Source organism: Coccinella septempunctata, chromosome 2 (genome assembly GCF_907165205.1).
Source record: "Coccinella septempunctata chromosome 2, icCocSept1.1, whole genome shotgun sequence".
Classification (NCBI taxonomy): Eukaryota; Metazoa; Arthropoda; class Insecta; order Coleoptera; family Coccinellidae; genus Coccinella; species Coccinella septempunctata.
In genome coordinates, this window is record NC_058190.1 from 38,959,011 (window position 1) to 38,977,227 (window position 18,217).

At 34.3% G+C, this 18,217-nt stretch overlaps 1 protein-coding gene and 1 long non-coding RNA gene across 3 annotated transcripts in view; one reads left to right on the forward strand and one right to left on the reverse strand.

Moving 5' to 3' along the window:
* Positions 1-1,425: 1,425 nt before the first annotated feature.
* LOC123307550 (guanine nucleotide-binding protein G(o) subunit alpha) overlaps positions 1,426-18,217 on the forward strand; it is a 32,215-nt gene continuing 15,423 nt past the window's right edge. Inside the window, exon 1 of one of the 2 annotated variants that reach the window (XM_044889910.1) lies at positions 1,426-1,729. In XM_044889910.1, coding sequence (XP_044745845.1) covers positions 1,612-1,729 — 118 coding nt within the window. In that variant the 5' untranslated portion in view covers positions 1,426-1,611. Of the gene's footprint in view, positions 1,730-7,387; positions 7,854-18,217 lie in introns of those variants that run through there. The other variant, XM_044889909.1, reaches the window with a different exon arrangement.
* LOC123307551 lies at positions 3,281-3,854 on the reverse strand. Its single transcript, XR_006536984.1, has 3 exons — positions 3,740-3,854; positions 3,575-3,681; positions 3,281-3,395 (listed from the first exon to the last, which is right to left on the reverse strand). It is a non-coding gene; the product is annotated as an uncharacterized LOC123307551 (long non-coding RNA).

Below are 18,217 nucleotides of genomic sequence, written 5' to 3' on the forward strand. Positions count from 1 at the left end.
AAAATATATCGTTATGAATTATAAACTGAGTTATAAACATCTGGACTGAGTTATAATGTATTATTGGAAATCTTGAATAATTGCTGATGAAATCTATAAAATCATAAAAAAAACTGTCTAAATACGTGTTTTTCGAGTATTTTAAAATGTTGCTTTATCCGCAATTGTTTTGTTTTTCTGGAAAACTGACAGATATTAGATTGAGAGACATTCTGCGAGAAGACAATCTAAAAAAATTAAATTGATATTATCCGCGCCTACTAGGACTAGTAAATTTAAATTCGAAGACAATTTCAGCCTAAATGCCTCGTGCTAAGTAGGTACCGGTTGATAAATTATTTTTTTACACAAAAACCGTCATGTTTAGCAAGAAAATACAAGGGACCTCATTAGTTCAAAATGAATCACACAATTTTTTGATTACTTTCTCATCCACCCATAAAATGTCTGCACATTCACTTCTTGAATTTTTTTGCGATTGTTGATTCATACCCTGTATATAATTTGGTATTTTGATAAATGAAGAAGGGGAAAGATCAGCACTAAGAATCATAACACGATTGGGTATGAACTGCACAACCTATAAAATCAACTCTTATATGAAATAGCCAATCAAGAGAGTGGTGAAGATGATTTCCAGAAAGATTTAAAAAAATGCAGGATGAAGAAACCACGTTTGCCCAGGACTCCAGTAACTGTCCCATTCACAAAATTTCCAACTCGAAGGGTGATAGACAAACTATCTGAGTTGCAGTGAAGGAATATGTATATGTATGTATAACCATGAAAAAATGAATTTTTTCCCTTTCATTTCATGTAATTTACTAGGATGAATGACTTCTATCGATGGCTATTGACGGTACTCCATAAGGAAATATATTATTCCACCAATTTCATTTCGTATCTTCGAGGGAAGGAACTGAGAAGAAAAAAATGATATGAAAGACCCTCTTAATTTTCGTTGAAGTATCCCATAAATAATAAAATTCTTCTCATCAATTCAAAAACACCCTTCGTTTTATTGGTGGAAAATGAAATTTCTCAGAAGTCAGTATCACAAATTGATCGTTGCAGTAGAATTTCAATACCTTAGGGACGGCATAGCGCCCTTACGCTGGTCTCTGTTGCAACCATTCGAAATATCTTGGTCCTACTTGAATTCCGAGATGAACGGCAACGCTGCAACGGCCACCTGTGATTCACCAATCGAGAGTATGCGTCGAATAGAGGGACCCTATCGCGAATCGCCTATCCATATTCCATACCGTCATCGTCAAGTAACTACCGCCTGTCAACATTCCATATATATTTTGGCAACGCCGCCTGGTGTTCTGAGCGCGCACCTTCACAACGCACGCGCTTTGGTGCCTCTCAAACGCGCTGCAGGACCAAAACTGTAGACAACCGACTGAATCCTGCTGCGTGCGTAGACCAGTAAGATACGTGAGTTAGAATAGAAATTTCTGTGATCGTTGCGCGTAGTACCCGCGGCCGCCTAGATAATGTTTTGAAATTGAAATAGTGCAGTGTGTGAGCAAATCGTTCGCAGTGGATCTTCCTACCAGCGCCAGAGGGTGGTTAGAAGTGTTCTGCTCGGGGGATAGCTGCAAGATGGGCTGTACTTCTTCGGCGGAAGAGAGGGCTGCTCTCGCAAGGAGCAAACAGATCGAGAAAAATCTCAAAGAAGACGGCATTCAAGCAGCCAAAGATATAAAGCTGCTTTTGTTGGGTAAGTTGCGAATTTTTCTTGGAGGGTTTTTGGGCGGGGGTTCAATAGTTCCTGGGCGCGTCGATTCATGCGCAGGACGCCAGCCACGCAACCCTCGGCGTCGCGACGTCCATCGCCATAATAAATTAAATTGCGGCAAATCTGGAAGCCAGATGCAGATTCTGACCCTTTCTTCGGCGTATTGCATGTGAGAAATGTTACTGATGAAATTTGTTCGCGGTTCTTGGCCCTTTTGCCGGCACTAGAGATGATTCGCTTGAGCTGTCAAGCGTATATTTGTTTTGATTTTGCGAATGTACTCACCGTTGTCGCACCTCTTTTAACTCCTGTCCCACTCATTTTTTTCTCTATATTTGGTTACATTTTGATTGATTGGCTTAAAATAATTAATCGAACAGAAAAAAAAATAAACATAAAATGTTGACAATGACGAAACAAAAATAAAAATCACTTCCATCTTCCAGACGTCCTCTTGTAATCTACCATTTCCATGGAGTTGAAGAATATAACTATTTTAATGTCTAAACTTTTTAATTATCAACCCTTTAGCTACGATTATTTCCAATTGCTGGGGGAAAACTATATTATTATGATTTTCGAATTCTGTACGAAATTTCGAGAGTTTCCAAAAAATTCTGAGAGGCGGACATGTCTTAACGTAAACTTTGAAAATTTCAGTGAAATGATAATTTTTGTTCATTTTTCCGACGATTATTTACCAGAATCAAGCACGAAAAGAATTGAGAACGATTTAAAACCATAATTCTATTCCTCACGCTAATTACCTGCTGATAAATAATTTTTTCTCAAAAACTGTTACATTTAGTAAGACCTCTTTTGTTCAATGCTCGGTTCAATATGAATCAAGCTATCAAAAATCAATTTTTCAATGGTATAATATGAAAGAACCGAAATGTTTCTTGCGAAACAAATTTTAGGGGCGTGTTTCTCCACCTCTGGCAATTACAGGGAAGCACCACCAATTTTTTTTTATTGCCTTCTCGCTCCCATAGTATGTCTGCCCAATTCTATTTCTTATTAGTTTTATGATTTCTAAGAAAAGAATTGAAATTTGCTTTTCAGGTCTCATCTTTAGGGAGCTGTATCTAAGCATGCGTTGGTGAAAAAAAAATTACATGAAAGACCCACATAATTGGGTTATTCAAAAAAAGGTTTTGTCTGTTTTTTTACTCCTAGTCTGGTTCTTGGTTTCGATTTCTACAGATTAAAAAAATTCCTTCTACTCCTGCCGAGGAAGCAGTGGACATTAGCAGGGTAGAAAAACTGCAGAATCACCAAATCTACTGGTGAAATCAACTCTTCAAATTGAAATACACATATAGGCTGAGGCCCCCTCTTAATATCTCTTCAAATAAAAATGATCAAATAATAAATACATAATAAATTAAAATATTTGTTTTTCCAATGTCGAAGCCAACGCCTCGCTGAATCTTTGTGCTTTTAATTAATAATTAATAATTTTTTTCTTCAAAATACTGTGTTCTTTCCAATAACCACAAAATTAGAAAAAAACAAAGATTAAGGTGGGTCTCCATTTCCTGTGCTTTCCAAGGAGCCAACGCTTGGTATTCAAGCTCGATGGGGTTGCGTCTGAGGGGTTGAAGAAAATCACTCAATTTTATGTCCAGAAAATGATGGTTGGTAACTTAAAATCAATTGATGGGTTTCAGCGTTTTCATTTTGAGTTATAATGGTTGAAGAAATATCAATTTTATTTCAGACTTCGTAGCATTGAAATTTTATATAAAATTTGAGGGGTTCTTTATTTCATGCTCGAAGCCAACAACTCATTGATGGAAATAGGTAATGAACCGAATTACTTACTGGTTGCTTGATGAGCCGACCCTGCCTTTCGTTATTTATGTTCCTAATGAACAAAGTAGGTACATAGGCGCATGTGGCTTGAATGTGATTTCTTGATACTTTCTCTCCTAAAAAAGTCGAGGTCGATGAGCTTTTGAAAAACAGGAATAAGCAATAAAAGTTCACCGTTTTTCGACGTTGCCAAATATTTGAAAACTACTTTGTTGTCCTGGAATATCTCAGTTAATTTCTCTTGGAAGCTCCCTGGGTTATTTTTGTTTTCTAATTAGACTTAGGACGTGTTGTTCACCTTTTCCATAAAGCACCAGCCAGCTATTGTGGTGATGAAAAACTCATTGTCAGTGGAAATCATGTAATTTAGTTCTTTAGTTCGATAATTATTAAACATAGGTAATAAACCAAAAATCTCGACTCCGAGCTTGACTCTTTTGACTTGTATATAGGTTTCAACCGAAGATTCCTAGGGTCAAAAGAAATACTTTTACCCTCTACCATTTTTTTCAGATCGGCTCTGTTAAAAAGACACAGGGTGTTGAATATCCATTTAAAAAAATGTAATTTTGAGTTATATGTCACAAAAGATGTTCATTTATGTTATGAATCTTCTCAGTGTTACAGAAAAATATCATCCTGTAGATTTGCTATCGAAATTGGTATGTTACATGGTGTGCACTATCAATTCTAATATTTATGCCAATTTCATTCGAATATCTTGTTTAGTGCAGATAGATGAAGGGAAAAACTCTCTGAAAAACTCGAAAAATTTCTAACTTTAAGTCTGTTACAGCCTTCATCTCGAAAACGAATAGTTTGCGGTCCCATTTTTTTTTCTTAAAATTACTCAAGGAATCTTTTTTTTTTCGTTTGTACACCTTGTATATTTTATCTAGGCCGAATCGGAAACGATGGTAAAGGAGAAAAATGTTTCTTTCGACCTCAAAGACAAGCCTGTATATAGTCCAATGAATTGGAATTCAATATATGGATATGATTCGTAGGTCAGCAAAAGCTTACCTGCCCCTTTTGGGTAACTTATGAAGACATTAAAACAATGAAATGCGATTTTTTGGCTTTATATAAATATTTTTTCTTTATATTCCACCTGTTGCCGTATACGACCCACGAGAAAAAGCCTTGTTTTTTTCACCTCGTGCAAATCTATCTATGCCAATGGTGAAATGTGAAATACGATCGGATTGACGTAAATCGTAATCGAGATCCGACGAAATGGATAGCGTCCATTCTGTGTGGTTCTCTCGATAAATAAACCGCTGTAATGGAAACTTTGATATCTGTTATGCTTCTCCCAACATTTTCAATACTTGTGTCATGATGAAATGCTGCATTGTGCCTTTCAGCTAGTACATATTTCAAATGAGAAGCGCGGTATGAATTCATCGAGATGAAATGAAGTACCTAATTGGAAGCCCCAAGCGCCAGTCAGCAGACTACCGGGTATAAAAAAGGGCCGATTATGATGTTTCCATAAATATCCACACAAACATTTCATTTTTGGAGAAGCTGAGTGCACCTCACGAAATAATATTGGATTTTCATCTGACCAATACCGACAGTTATGCCGGCTTACAATGCCGTTAATATATAAGGAATAATGAACACTTGTCGGAAAGACAGATATCAAACATGAAGTTTTGATAACACTGAACACTTCACAGAACTGGAATCTGGGATCCGAACCAATCGTATCTTGTAAGGATGGAATTTATGTTTAAGGATTCTCAGGATTGTTGTGCGTGAAGCACCAGATACATCGGATAATTTCCTAGTACTAAGGTGGGATACATTGCTACATGACTTAAGACAGTACGTCCCTTGCTTCGTCCCTTTCATCACAGCCCTCTTAAACACACTGTGTTAAGAGGGCTGTGCTTTCATACACCCTCTGTTTGTTTCCGAATGAACCAGTGTCGCTAGATTTAGCTACCAGTTGCAGAACGTAAGCAGCGGACACATTTTTTCTAGAATGTCGTTCGTTAAATAAAGCCGCTGTTGTTGGTGCTGCGTCATTATTTCTAAAAAATAATTTTATCATTTCCACCCTTTCTTGTACGGAATACACCATTAAAATTCTACTACAAATTTACAATCGCTTTGACACACTTGTAACGTTCTTAAAAATTCACGATAAACTAAGGTAAGGTTTAAATCAACGCTATGTTGTCCGTTCTACGTAAAAGTTTCTGTTATTACGTTTTTATCACAATATCGAATCTCTTCGGAAAATATGTGACGAACATAATTTAAGTTTATACAAACTTATTGAAGACATACCATATCCAGTTATTTGCATGGATAATACAAGAGATCAGTATAATATCATAATATGCACTAGCTTGAGGAGAAGTTAATTTTCGTTATGTTTTTTGGGTAAAGTTTGAATACGTTACATCAGTTGTAGATTTCAAAAATATTAACCCGAAGATGAAATGCATATGATGCAGTGGTTGAGAATGAGTATCTCCCGAAGGAATTAACAGATAATTACAAGAATGTTAAATTCTTAAACAAAAATCATCTTGCATCAATATAAGTAAAAGGAATTAAAGGAAGTTTAATACATTGATATAATAATAATAATTAGGTATTTATTGGTACCTTAAGACATTTACCATATATAGGACAAGTCAAATGAAAAATAAAAAAATCAATTTTCGGGAACTTATTCTACGATGACATTAATCGAAAATCCTCTAGTAAACTTTCGCATTAATTCACTCAAACATAAAATTCTCAAATGCCACTACTTTTTTGGATCTCCCAATAGAAGGAAATTCTTTGTCATCCTCTTCATTCACAATCTTTCTGATTGTGGAAATATTCAGCTGAAATATAAGACGTTTAGATTCAGATGAAACATTATATAAATTCTCTTACATTGAATATGTTCGCTTCCGTCTGACGTATTGTGGATTTTAGAATATCGGGGTATAACTTTTTTAATGAGGGGACCTAAATTCTAAATACCACTTCCTGAAACCCTGTTTCTTTTTTCAATCACTTTTGGCATTTTCGTAATAAAAATTGATTTTAGTTATCTATGGTTGTGGCAACGGCGTTATGAAATTAACGAGGACATTAACGACATTTCATGAGTGTCAACCTTATTCCGTTCTAGTTACAAGAACTTGAGAAAATTATTTCATGGCCAACCGACTGCTAAAATAAATGTGAATGGAGTATAACTATTAAATACCTTGAAATGTGTCGGATACGAATAATATTCTTGAGATAAATTCCACATTATTTCATTATCGATGAATATTTTGAAGCGAAATTTCAGGATCAGATAAAACACGATACGATCTTCAAAATTAGTTATCGCAACACCCCTCATCGCTAATCAGAATCAAGGGGTTGTGCTCAGATTTACAGGGATGAAAAAAGCGGAAAAGTTGTTCACCACCGAATCAGAAATTGACGGGTCGGAAAATCGAGGTGTTGAGTTTTCGTTGGACCACCCAGTATTAATTTCTTGTTTATTTCAATGTGCTTGTGTCTTAACGTAAATCGATATAAAATTTGGTACTCATTTTAAATGAAAAGACTTTGCAAATTTTGCAGAAATGTTCATTATCACCTTAATCTTGGAAATATTATGTAATTCCAACTATTCAGCATTTATAGCATATAGGTACGTCTAACGTTTTCTGTTTTGTATTGTTTTCATTTATCTTACGAGAATTTTTTCGAAACAAAAGTTCGTTATCGCATCTAAAGAGTGCTGGTTTCACCTTCAACATGTCCACATTTTTTCACCTCTCATTGGACATTTTCTTCTGGTAGGGGACGCCTATCTAGAAAATTGCAGATGCCATCTGCAAATTCGTCAATTGTGTGCAGTGTCTCTCGGATTGTGTCTAAGTGTCCGTTTTGTCCTTATCCGTTCTGTCTCAATTTTCGATCCGAAATTTTTAATTTTCCTATCGAAAACTCCCCTATTTGGTAGACATCGCTGGAATTTTTTTGGACGTCACGAAGTTACGTTTGAATTATTATCAAGTGCGAAAAACCGGTGCTTTTAAAATTCGTGACATACGAAATAGGAATCAGTATCGTTGATCGCACTGAATTTTTTTCGTCTTTTGTGTTTCCATACTCGTTCAATAGTTTCGTAGAGAATTTTATGGTCACAAAATGGGTTGCAGATTATCGAACACAGCTAAATTGGAGAGACAAAGAAGTAAAATGATCGACAAGCAACTGGCCCAAGAAAGAAGAGATGCTCTAAAGGCAATCACCGTCAAGATTCTGACTCTAGGTAATTTTCAGTCATAATCAATGTTCAATGCGAAATTGCTAACATCGAACGAATATATAGAATCGGAAAGTAGAAATAAAAAAAAACTTCACACATGTCCACTCTCGCAAAATGTAAACAAATATAAGTATTTTTTACCGAGTGTAAAAAATCGAGATCTAGTTGAAAAAATAATGGATTTGTAATTCGGTTTATTATTTCTGATAATACAGCCTTACCCCATTGTGGTGAAAAAGATTTATTTATACAGGGTGCAAATAAATAATCGCGAGAAAATTGGAGGGGTGATTCCTTGTCGAAAAATCGTGTTTTTTTTTTGAGTAGCCTATCTATAGATGCAGTCTCCTGAAGATGGCAATTTTTAATTTATTTCTCAGAAAAACTAGAAAACAGACATAAATGAAACTGAGCAGACACTTTATGGTAGCGAAAAACCCTTTTTTGTTCAAAATGAATGGGGCTATCAAAAATTAATTTGGTATGGTATAATATCAATAAGGAAAAAAGGGTTCTTGCGAAAAAACATTTTGGATTGGCTTTTTCTACGCCTTGCAAATATAGTTTTCGATTGCCTTCTGACTCCTATTGAATATCTGCTCAATTTCTTTTTTATTAGTTTTGTGGTACCTATCTAGAAAAAACATTAAAAATCGTGTTTCAGTTGCCATCTTTATTGAGCTGTATTCAAGCAGGGGCAGCTGAAAGAAATTTCTATTTCTCGACAGGGGATTAATACTTAAATTTTTTCGAAACAATTTATTTGTACCTTTTATGTGGGTAAGTACTCAATTACTGAATGCTCATTTTATACAGGTGAAGTGTATGGTCAAAAATAGAGGTACAGGGTGTCCCAGTGAGGGAATCTCGGAAACTTGAATATCTAGATCCAAACCATTTCCGAGCTCTTTTTCAGAGAAAGAATGGTAAAAACCGTATCCTCCTACGATCCTTCGTTTTTGAGTTATAAGCAAAAATTGAGATTTTGACGAATTCGAAAAGTTCGCATAACTTTTTTGTTTTTGAAGTTACAGATCTGAAACTTGAACCTTCCACAGACACTTTCATACGTAGAATCTGCCGACAAACGATTTTTTTTCCAATTCAATAATTACAAATTCAAAAAAAGATCGCATTTAAAAAACAAAAGTTTGCGAAATCTAGAACAGAAAAATTTTTTTAGAGATCGTCAGTGGATTCTACCCAAAAAGTGCCTGTAGATGGTTCAAGTTTCGGATCTCTAACTTCAAAGACAAAAAAGTTATGAGAACTTTTCGAAATCGTTAGTCTCATTTTTTCATGCTCGTAGGAGGCTACGGTTTTCAAATTTTTTGTTTCTCTGAAAAAAAACTCTGTTTTGTTCTAGCTATTCTAGTTTCCGAGATCCACCCACTGGACATAGAATTTTGGACTCCCTGTACATAGGTAATTGTTGTTGAGAAGAAATTTGAAAGTAATAAACGATATGATTTTAAGCCATTTGTTTTCAATTCAGTTCGTTGGAAAACAAATTAATTTCACTTGAGGAGTCGGACAAGATAGAGTTGGAAAAATGACTGGTAATGTTTTTTGATTATAAAATGTAATAAACCTTCAAGATCGCAGTAAATCTAGCAGATTCGATTTTTTTGCGGTCATAATTTCAGACTAATTTATTACCCAAGTGAGAATTATCTGCAATCTTATTATTTCATTATAGGCTCTCGTTCGAATATAAATACTGTTAATTTTCCCCCTATGCGTATTTAAAATTAAATCCTAGACTTAGCTGTCAGAAAACGACTTAAAAAACACCTCAGAACAAATCCACATGGTCAATAGTGACCATATTCTTCCTCAGTGTTGAATAAAAAAGAGTGTAATGATTAACATAAAAACAGTCTAAAATTATAGTCTATGTGACTTTGTCTTGAGGAAATTCTACAGTAGGTTCAAAAGAGAAACCAAAATTATGATGATTATATTTCGATGAATATTCGATAAGTGTCTGCCCCTTCGTTTGGTTTTTAAACTTGGAAATGGCATTTTTCAAAAATTGCAAATTTCAATCTGCGATATCTGCTGCTATATTCCTCCAAACCAATTGAGATTTCCGGTTTCCGGTATAATCAGCGTTGCCTAGGCTTCCACCCTAGCACAAAAACTCGATTTCGAAAATCTCGATTTTTTGGGTCAAATGAGCAAGGGGTTAGACCCCTTAAATTGACCTATTTGCTTCTCTGTCTGAAAATCAGGATGTTCTATTACTGTCTTAGGATATGGAGTGCGTAGAATTTGTTTTGAAGATTCTAGAAAACCAAACAGTTGATGATTCAATAGAGAATTGCACTCCAGAGCTCTTCGAAGTCAACTCAAAATGAAAAGTCGAAAAATAAAAAAAAATTATTTCCTCCTAAACAGGGCCAGATATTTGGAATTTTGGTATAAAGATATAGGTTTTCCAACACGCTGAATCTATTTCAATCAGTTTCGTGAGCCTATCTCCCTTCGATAAGATTTTCTTCGTTGAAATGGCATTTTTTCAAAAATTGCAAATTTCAATCTGGAATATCTCCTGATTTATTCGTCTGATCCAATTGGGATTTCCGGTTTCACAATCAGCATTGCCAAGGCTTCTACTCTAGCACAAAAACTCGATTTCGAAAATCTCGATTTTTGGGGTCAAAAATGAGCAAGGGGTTAGACCCCCCTAAAATGACCTCTTTGCTACTCTGTCTGAAAATCGGGATGTTCTATTAGTGTCTTATGATATGGAGTGCATATAATTTGTTTTGAAGATTCTAGAAAACCAAATAGTTGATGATTCAATAGAGACTTGCACTCCAGAGAGCTCTTCGAAGTCAACCCGAAAATGAAAAGTGGAAAAACAAAAAAAATTATTTTCTCCTAAACAGGGCCAGATATTGGGAATTGTGGTAAGAAAATATGGTTTTTCAAACACGCTGAATCTATTGCGACCATTTTCGAAAGTCTATCCCTTCTTTGAGATTTTCATCTTGGAAATGGCATTTTTCAAAAATTGTAAATTTCACTTGAGAATTCGTCAAGACCGAACGGTTGCGCCGAGATGGATGAAATTTTCAGATTTGCTACTAGAAGAGTTGCTCTTTCAGAATATGTATCACATTTCCATCTACAGTTACTTTTATTGAGAGATAAACGACTCGAAAGCTGACCTTCGAAAAATCCTGAAAAAGATTGGTTCAGTTAAAAATCCGTCAAGACTGAAGGGTTGCGCCGAGATGGATGACATTTTCAGATTTATTACTAGAAGAGTTGCTCTTTCAGAATATGTATCACACTTAGATCTACAATAATTTTCCTGGAAGAAAAACTACTCGCAAGTTGACCTTCGCAAAATTCCCAAAAAGTTGGGTTCAGTTAAAAATTCCTCAAGACCGAACGGTTGTGCCGGGGTGGAAGAAATGTTGAGATTTATCACTAGAAAGGTTGCTCTCTCAGAGCATGTGTCACGTTTATATCTACTTTGATTTTTCTGCTAGATACCACCTACCTCCAAAGTTGAAAAATGGAAAAATTAAAAATTTGATTTTCTGGTGAACAGTCTCAGATATCCGAAAGTTTGGTAAGCAAATATAGGTTTTCGAATACGCAGAATCTATTGCAAGCAATTTCTGCGAGCTGGTTCTGCCAGCTTGAAAAATCCAACATCCCAAAGTGTTTCGTATACTGGAGTACCTACTTTCGATTAAAAAATATCCTCTTGGTTATCGGTCAAGTTGAATCGTTAAAACTACTTGCATATCGGGTGGCTTAATGTTCCACCTACCTCATCGATTATACAATTTTCCATTGATTATGTTATTCAAATAGAAATACCTTCTGTTTGTCTTCTACAAACACAGATACGACACACCAAGTCGATTTCTTATCTATGGTCGGTGGTTAAATAATCTTATCCAATCCTGGATTCTATCAGCCAATAAAACGTGGAATATATCTTTATTTCCATTTGGTTCCATTGAGTTATTCACTGGTCTCTTTTGAACAAACGTAGAATGAATCATCAAAGATTCCAAGTAACTATTTATCCGCTCACAAGCGTTCGTTTTGTACTTGAAAACCTAACGTGTCATCTTGTTGGTTGCTTTATATTATTGTGACATTGTAAAGCTATTTATAAGTTCAAAGGTTTTGAAGTTTTCCATCTATTATTTGGGTGGATTCGGGCCGATTATTTTTATATGCCAGGTTTTTCTTATTAATTGGCCAATATAGTCACCAGATTGCGGTGGTCCTGCTCATTCATCTGGGAATTTTATGATGAAACGTCCGAAAATTTTTAATTTCCCCAAGGATATTATTTATCGTCTTAAGTTAATAGGATGTTATAAAGGGAAAGGACAGGGAGTGGATAAATTATTGATGAGAGTTACCAGAAAATTTAAAACAACCTAAGTTATACAGGGTGAGTCTTCGACTCGCACAAATATTTTAACGGTAGATTCTCGAGGTCAAAAGAAACACTTTTTTCCTTTACCATTTTCTCCGAATCGGCTCGGTTTAAAAGATACAGGTTGTTCAAAAACCATAAAAAATTTTATTTTTAGTTTTATCTCACAAACGGTTTTATCGAATGAAATGAATTTCGGAATACATATAGTTTTTCATTTATTTAATCAATCTTTTTCGAACACAAGATATCACCCACGTCTTCCAGTTTTCTTATTATGACTATTATGTACCATAAAAATACTAAAAATTCAAAGAACCCAACTCTCGAAACTACGTTGGACTCTTTCTAATGAATATTTGAACGTTCTGAAAAATAAAAGTATTCCTCATATTTTCTCGTATAATGCGTCGTTTTCGAGTAAGTTGATGTTATTCGTAAAATTGGGTACTTTGGCTAAATGCAACACTGTTCGAAAGATCCACAGATGTGTTGTGTCATAGATTTAGCTAGTTATTCTGAAGGAAATTTTATTTCTCCAGGGGTGGCAGAGCTCATTATGAGAAATCAAAATGGCTCCATCTTTTTATCAGGTATTTATTTTGACCTCAAGAATCTACTGTTAAAATATTTGTACGAGTCAAAGAATCACCTTGTATGCGTACAGTGATTTTCGAAAAGTTTGCACCCTTTTTTTATTCAATTGTCAGAAATTATTATTTCTGATAAAAATTGGTACCTTGCCTCGCAGAAATATCTTGCATTCGATGTAAAAAGGAAAATTTCGATGAAGAATAAAAACTACGAAAAAACTAAAAAAGTTTAGAAGTATAAATCAAAAACGATATTCAGATTTGAATTCATAGCAGCCTATACGTAACAATTTTTTTTACTCTTTTTCATAGTTCTAGACTCATAAAGTGAACTATAATTGGTAGAAATACTTTTCATGGGAATTATGACATGCAACGTCTACGAGGGGTAGCTTTTTAAATAGCAACCAGACACACATACACATAAGAAATTATTGAGGTTCTGAAAGTTTTATGGATAACATGCTTTTTTCGTAAGGTGGTAAATGATCAATTATTATCCTAAAAACAAATCATAAATATGAGAGAACCTGTAATAGGGAATACTGCTTGTGACGAAAATTATGTATTTTATTTTAAGTACTTAAAAATGAAAAATTAAAATGGGTATTTAAAATTTGAAGCGTTTCGTTTCTATTGCACAAGTTGGCTACATCGACTGAAATATGCGTTGATCATAAAGGACAACAAATACACTATCTAGATGAGATAGACAAAGATGGCTGTCTATGAAGTCTGCGGCGAACGAGGAAGGTCGTAAAATTTTATGGGATTTTTATGGCCGGTTGCTGTTGAGGCTCGCCAGTGAGTACGCGCCTTATGATGGCTGTAAATCAACAGCTGTTATTTTATAAACGAGCCATTGTTCTTTTTAGTTTCTAGTAGGCGCTGTTGCCAAATCGTAAACTAGAAACGAAACTATTTAAATTTTAAAACTTATATTTGAAGAATGATTTTGAATAGTTTCCGCGGTGCTTTGTAAAAATTCATGAATGAAACTCATAATTATTCAGTTTGAACTTGCATATGTTGTGATAACCCAAATTGAGGAGAATTCCCCATTGTAATTTTTCATCAATAACCTTACGAAAAACGCATGTTTTTGATAACACTCAAACAATATCAATCCCCTTAGCCCAAATCATCCTCATCAATTCATTTCTGGCACTTAAAGTTAGAGTTGGGGTCTCCGTTAAAAAAAACTCCCCTAAATTGTATACGATGAGTTGTTCAATTTAAAATTAAATTGAGCATTTTCCTACGGAATGGTAAATACCGAAGATAGGATTGTTGGGCGTTACTTTTCACACACTGTACGACTGGATATTAACCACATTAACATCAAAAATAGGTCTGAAATTTGGCAGATTGGAATCGATGGTGGGTAAACTCATTGAACTCGTTTTAAGGTTAATCTTCGGGTCACTGTCGATTGGAAAAACGAAGGTGTTGCCAATTACCTCTAAATAATTTGACCTCTGCCAGTAACTCGGTATGAATTGATCACATCCCATTCAGTTACGCCAAACACGTAGTATTCTATATATTTTTTTCAAGAACATCTATGTATCGATGTTACATCCGCGTTGGAGTCGGATTGTGTGTTTTGTAAAATGTGAATTGTTGGAACAAAGGTGTGAATCATGAGGTTGGCAGTTCTATTCACTGCAAATTTCTCGCGTATTGCACCTTTTCACATGATTCAACGTGTGACTGACGGTTTGGTTCTAGATTCCCATTAGATATACACCTGATAATTTGCAGGAAAGTTGCTTGTTGGCTGTGTGACTGCACACTTTCCACTTCTTATAATGTGGTGTTCACATAGGCGTCGATAGCTTATGATCCATTATTACTTTTTAACCATAATGCTTTGAAATCGAATACAAGAAAAAATAACATTTTTCTCTACTGATACCCACTAGACCAACGAGAAGACACTTTACTGAAGTCTCGTCTCGCCGAGAGATGTCATGTCTTAACATGAAGTATGAAGTCTCGCCTCGTGGGCTCTAGTCTCGTCTTGTCTTGTTTTCTCGTAAAATTCTCGTAGTCTCGTGGTTCGTAACGTTTTGAAAGCTGAATATTTAAATCTTGTAAAAATTATAACGCATACTCTATTCAATCTATCGGGTAATTTTTTCCAAGAGAGGAATTTCAATTTTATTTAATCTAAACTCTAAAAATAATGTACAGGGTTTGCAAAATTCGATGGGATTGAATGACAGCTCTGTAACCGTAAGAGCTTGGGAAAAATGGATGACACCTTTTCGACCTCAATTTTCAAAAGATTGTCAATGGCCTCTATCTTCTTTTGTTTTCAAGTTATAAGTAAAAACTCATTTTTCGGCTCTTCGTACTGGTGCCTCTATTTCGTAAAATTTCAGTGATATCGAAAAACGAATGTTACATTCTACAGACACTTTTTCAGGTAGAATGCAGTGGCGTTAGTCAACAATTTTTTTTCAGTCTGCCACTACAGTGGTATAGTGGTAACTTTCATTTTTTTTTTTTTTTTTTAATATAAACCCTATGATATTTTTACATATTCCAGTCTCATATTTCTCATATATACAACTGATTTTGAAAAATGGTATGACTCTAATTTTTTCAGGGATATTGAAAACGTGAAATGTCACTGTTTCTGATTGTTGTGGTTTGAGAATCTTCCTTTTCGACCAACACACTACATATCCTAAGAAATGAGATGTACTTGTTCACCCTCGTACCTTATTTTTCCGAAAATTTTCAACATGGTAATGAAAGAAAAAAGAAAGAAAGTTTATTTTGCCTAATAAACTGATTACATCGCTGAGGTATAAAACCAGTGCGCGATATTAAATCAATAATAACACTGAAAAATGTTCCATGAGAGATAAATAATAATTCAGAAAATGAAACGAAACTACACAGAGAAAATCTTGAGCGTGGTGATAATATTCATCAAGTGTGTAATGTATTTGTCAATTATGATAAGAAGTTACTTTACTTGTACAGTTAGAAAGCAATAGGGAAGAAAAGTGCTAAAAAATTATACTTATTAAATAGTCGTTTCCGTTGAATTAATATAATTTTGAATTGATATTTTATTTGTGTCGTTTGAGATTATTTCTTGATTTGAGTTTCTCAGTTCTGCTAAATTTGACTTTCATCATGCAGTCAAGGTAGCGAAAGTCGAAAACCTTTTAGGCTTTCATTCTTTTGTTTCTTTAGACATAGTGTTTTTATAGGGTATGGACAGGAAACTGTTATCATTGTAAAACTTATGCAGATATCGCAGTGAAACTTCCTAGAAAAGCACCGCAATCAAGCATATTCCGATATGAAGTGAAATATTAGTGGCCATTTCTTTCACCTGCTAATCAATAATTCATTCTTTCGATAATAATTGTGTACCATGTTAAATATATTGAATTTAGAAAATTTTCCAATACTAAGCTACTACTAATTTATTTACTGATCTCTAAAGGATCTTGACAAGTACTGTTTTCTGCCGTTAAAAAAATTGAAAGATATGAAACATCTTTCATCACGTTTTTTGCGATTATCTAGACTGCGCGCCACTGATTGAAGTGAAACCACCGTTTTTACCGCAAACATCGTTGCTAACTCTCAAATATTGGATAATGTTATTTACATGTCCCAAGTTGTTATGGAAATACATATTGAAAAACTGTAATTCTTTTGAGACTATCACACTCTGTATTTCCCTAACTGAGCGCATATTTTAGACATCTTTCATGAAGCGAAGTAACTTTTATTTCAGCACGAAAGCACAACACGAAAACGAAACACACTGTATAGAGCCTTGACTCAATCTTGTAACCAGTTCTTGATTACCTGACCGAAATATAAAAAGTATAAAAATATTTAAACTATTTCTGAAATATTCAAATCATGTTTACGATAGTAAATAAGTGGCGTTCATGTTTAATTTATTTCTTGTCATGCATTTTAGGAATTGGACGAATATCAATCCGAACATCAAACCAACTAGTTTGTTACATTTAAGAATAGGATTTTCTTAGTTTCGGCACTTTATTGTGCTTTCGGCATTTTATTGTTCATTTTTCAGGCTTGAAAATGATAAAGAACGAACAGTGACATTTGACGAAAGAAGAAACAAGATTTTCATTCAAAAAAATTATCGGTGACGTTATATCTCGAATTTGAGACACGCTGGTCAAGATTTTTTTATTAATTGTTTATAAAAAATAAAAGTTTGAAAAAGGAAAAAAAATCCTTCAATCAGGCAATAATAAACATAGTTTCTAGAAAACACATTACATACAAATTTTACACTCGATTGTACTTGCGAGTGTAATTGTATTTATCTATTAATATACGGAGTGGGCCATTAAAAAAGAAACAGTATCTCTGCAGGTCAGCAGAACTGCATGAAAACTCTGTGATACGTGAATTTTTGATTCCAGGGGGACAACTTTTGAGTTCAAATTAAAAACCGTATCGCTTCAACCCTTAGTGTTCCAACTTCACCCCTATATTTTAAATACGGAATATGGCTCAAGTGATACCTCATTTGAAAGGCATTTTTATTCTGAGTTCAGCTCATTTAATTTCTGTTCATTCAATCCACCTTTTTTGAGATATTCAAATTTAAATTTTGCGCAAACGAGTCTATGAATCAATCAGATTTTCACTTATTTATTCTATGGTTTAGACAATAATCCTTGAGTGTTACTGTTTGTTTCTTTTATTAAGATTTAAGGTAAAAATAGTTTATTCATTGGCACAAAGGATTGAAATAATTTTTTTTTTAGAAAAAATTAGTGAAAATTGGATTGAACTGAAAACAAATTATATAAAATGAGTTTTTGAATCACAACACGTGTTTCGCTATCGCAAGAGCATCTTCAGGTGGGTGAAGGTAAACTGAAATATTTGGTACCGAACGATGATATATAGGGTATATCTCGTACTCGTATAAATATTTCAAAATTGAATTCTTGAGGTCAAAAGAAACACTTTTTTCCTTCACCATTTTTTCCGATTCTTCTCGATAAAAAGATATAGCCATTTTATATTTCCATAATGACTTGTGCCACCCCTGAAAAAACAAAATTACCTTCAGAATATTTAGCTGAATCTGTGACACTACACATCAGTGGATTTTTTGAAAAGAGTTGCATTCGGTCAAAGTACCCAGTTTTTCGAATTTCACAGATATTTTTCAACATCAAATTACTCGAAAATGGCGTATTCTATGAGAAAATATAAGGAATATAATATGAATGAATACTTTTATTTTTCAAAACGTTCAAATGTTCACTAGATACTCGCTAGATAATATCCAACTCAGTATCAAGAGTTGGGTTCTTGGAATTTTTGGTATTTTTATG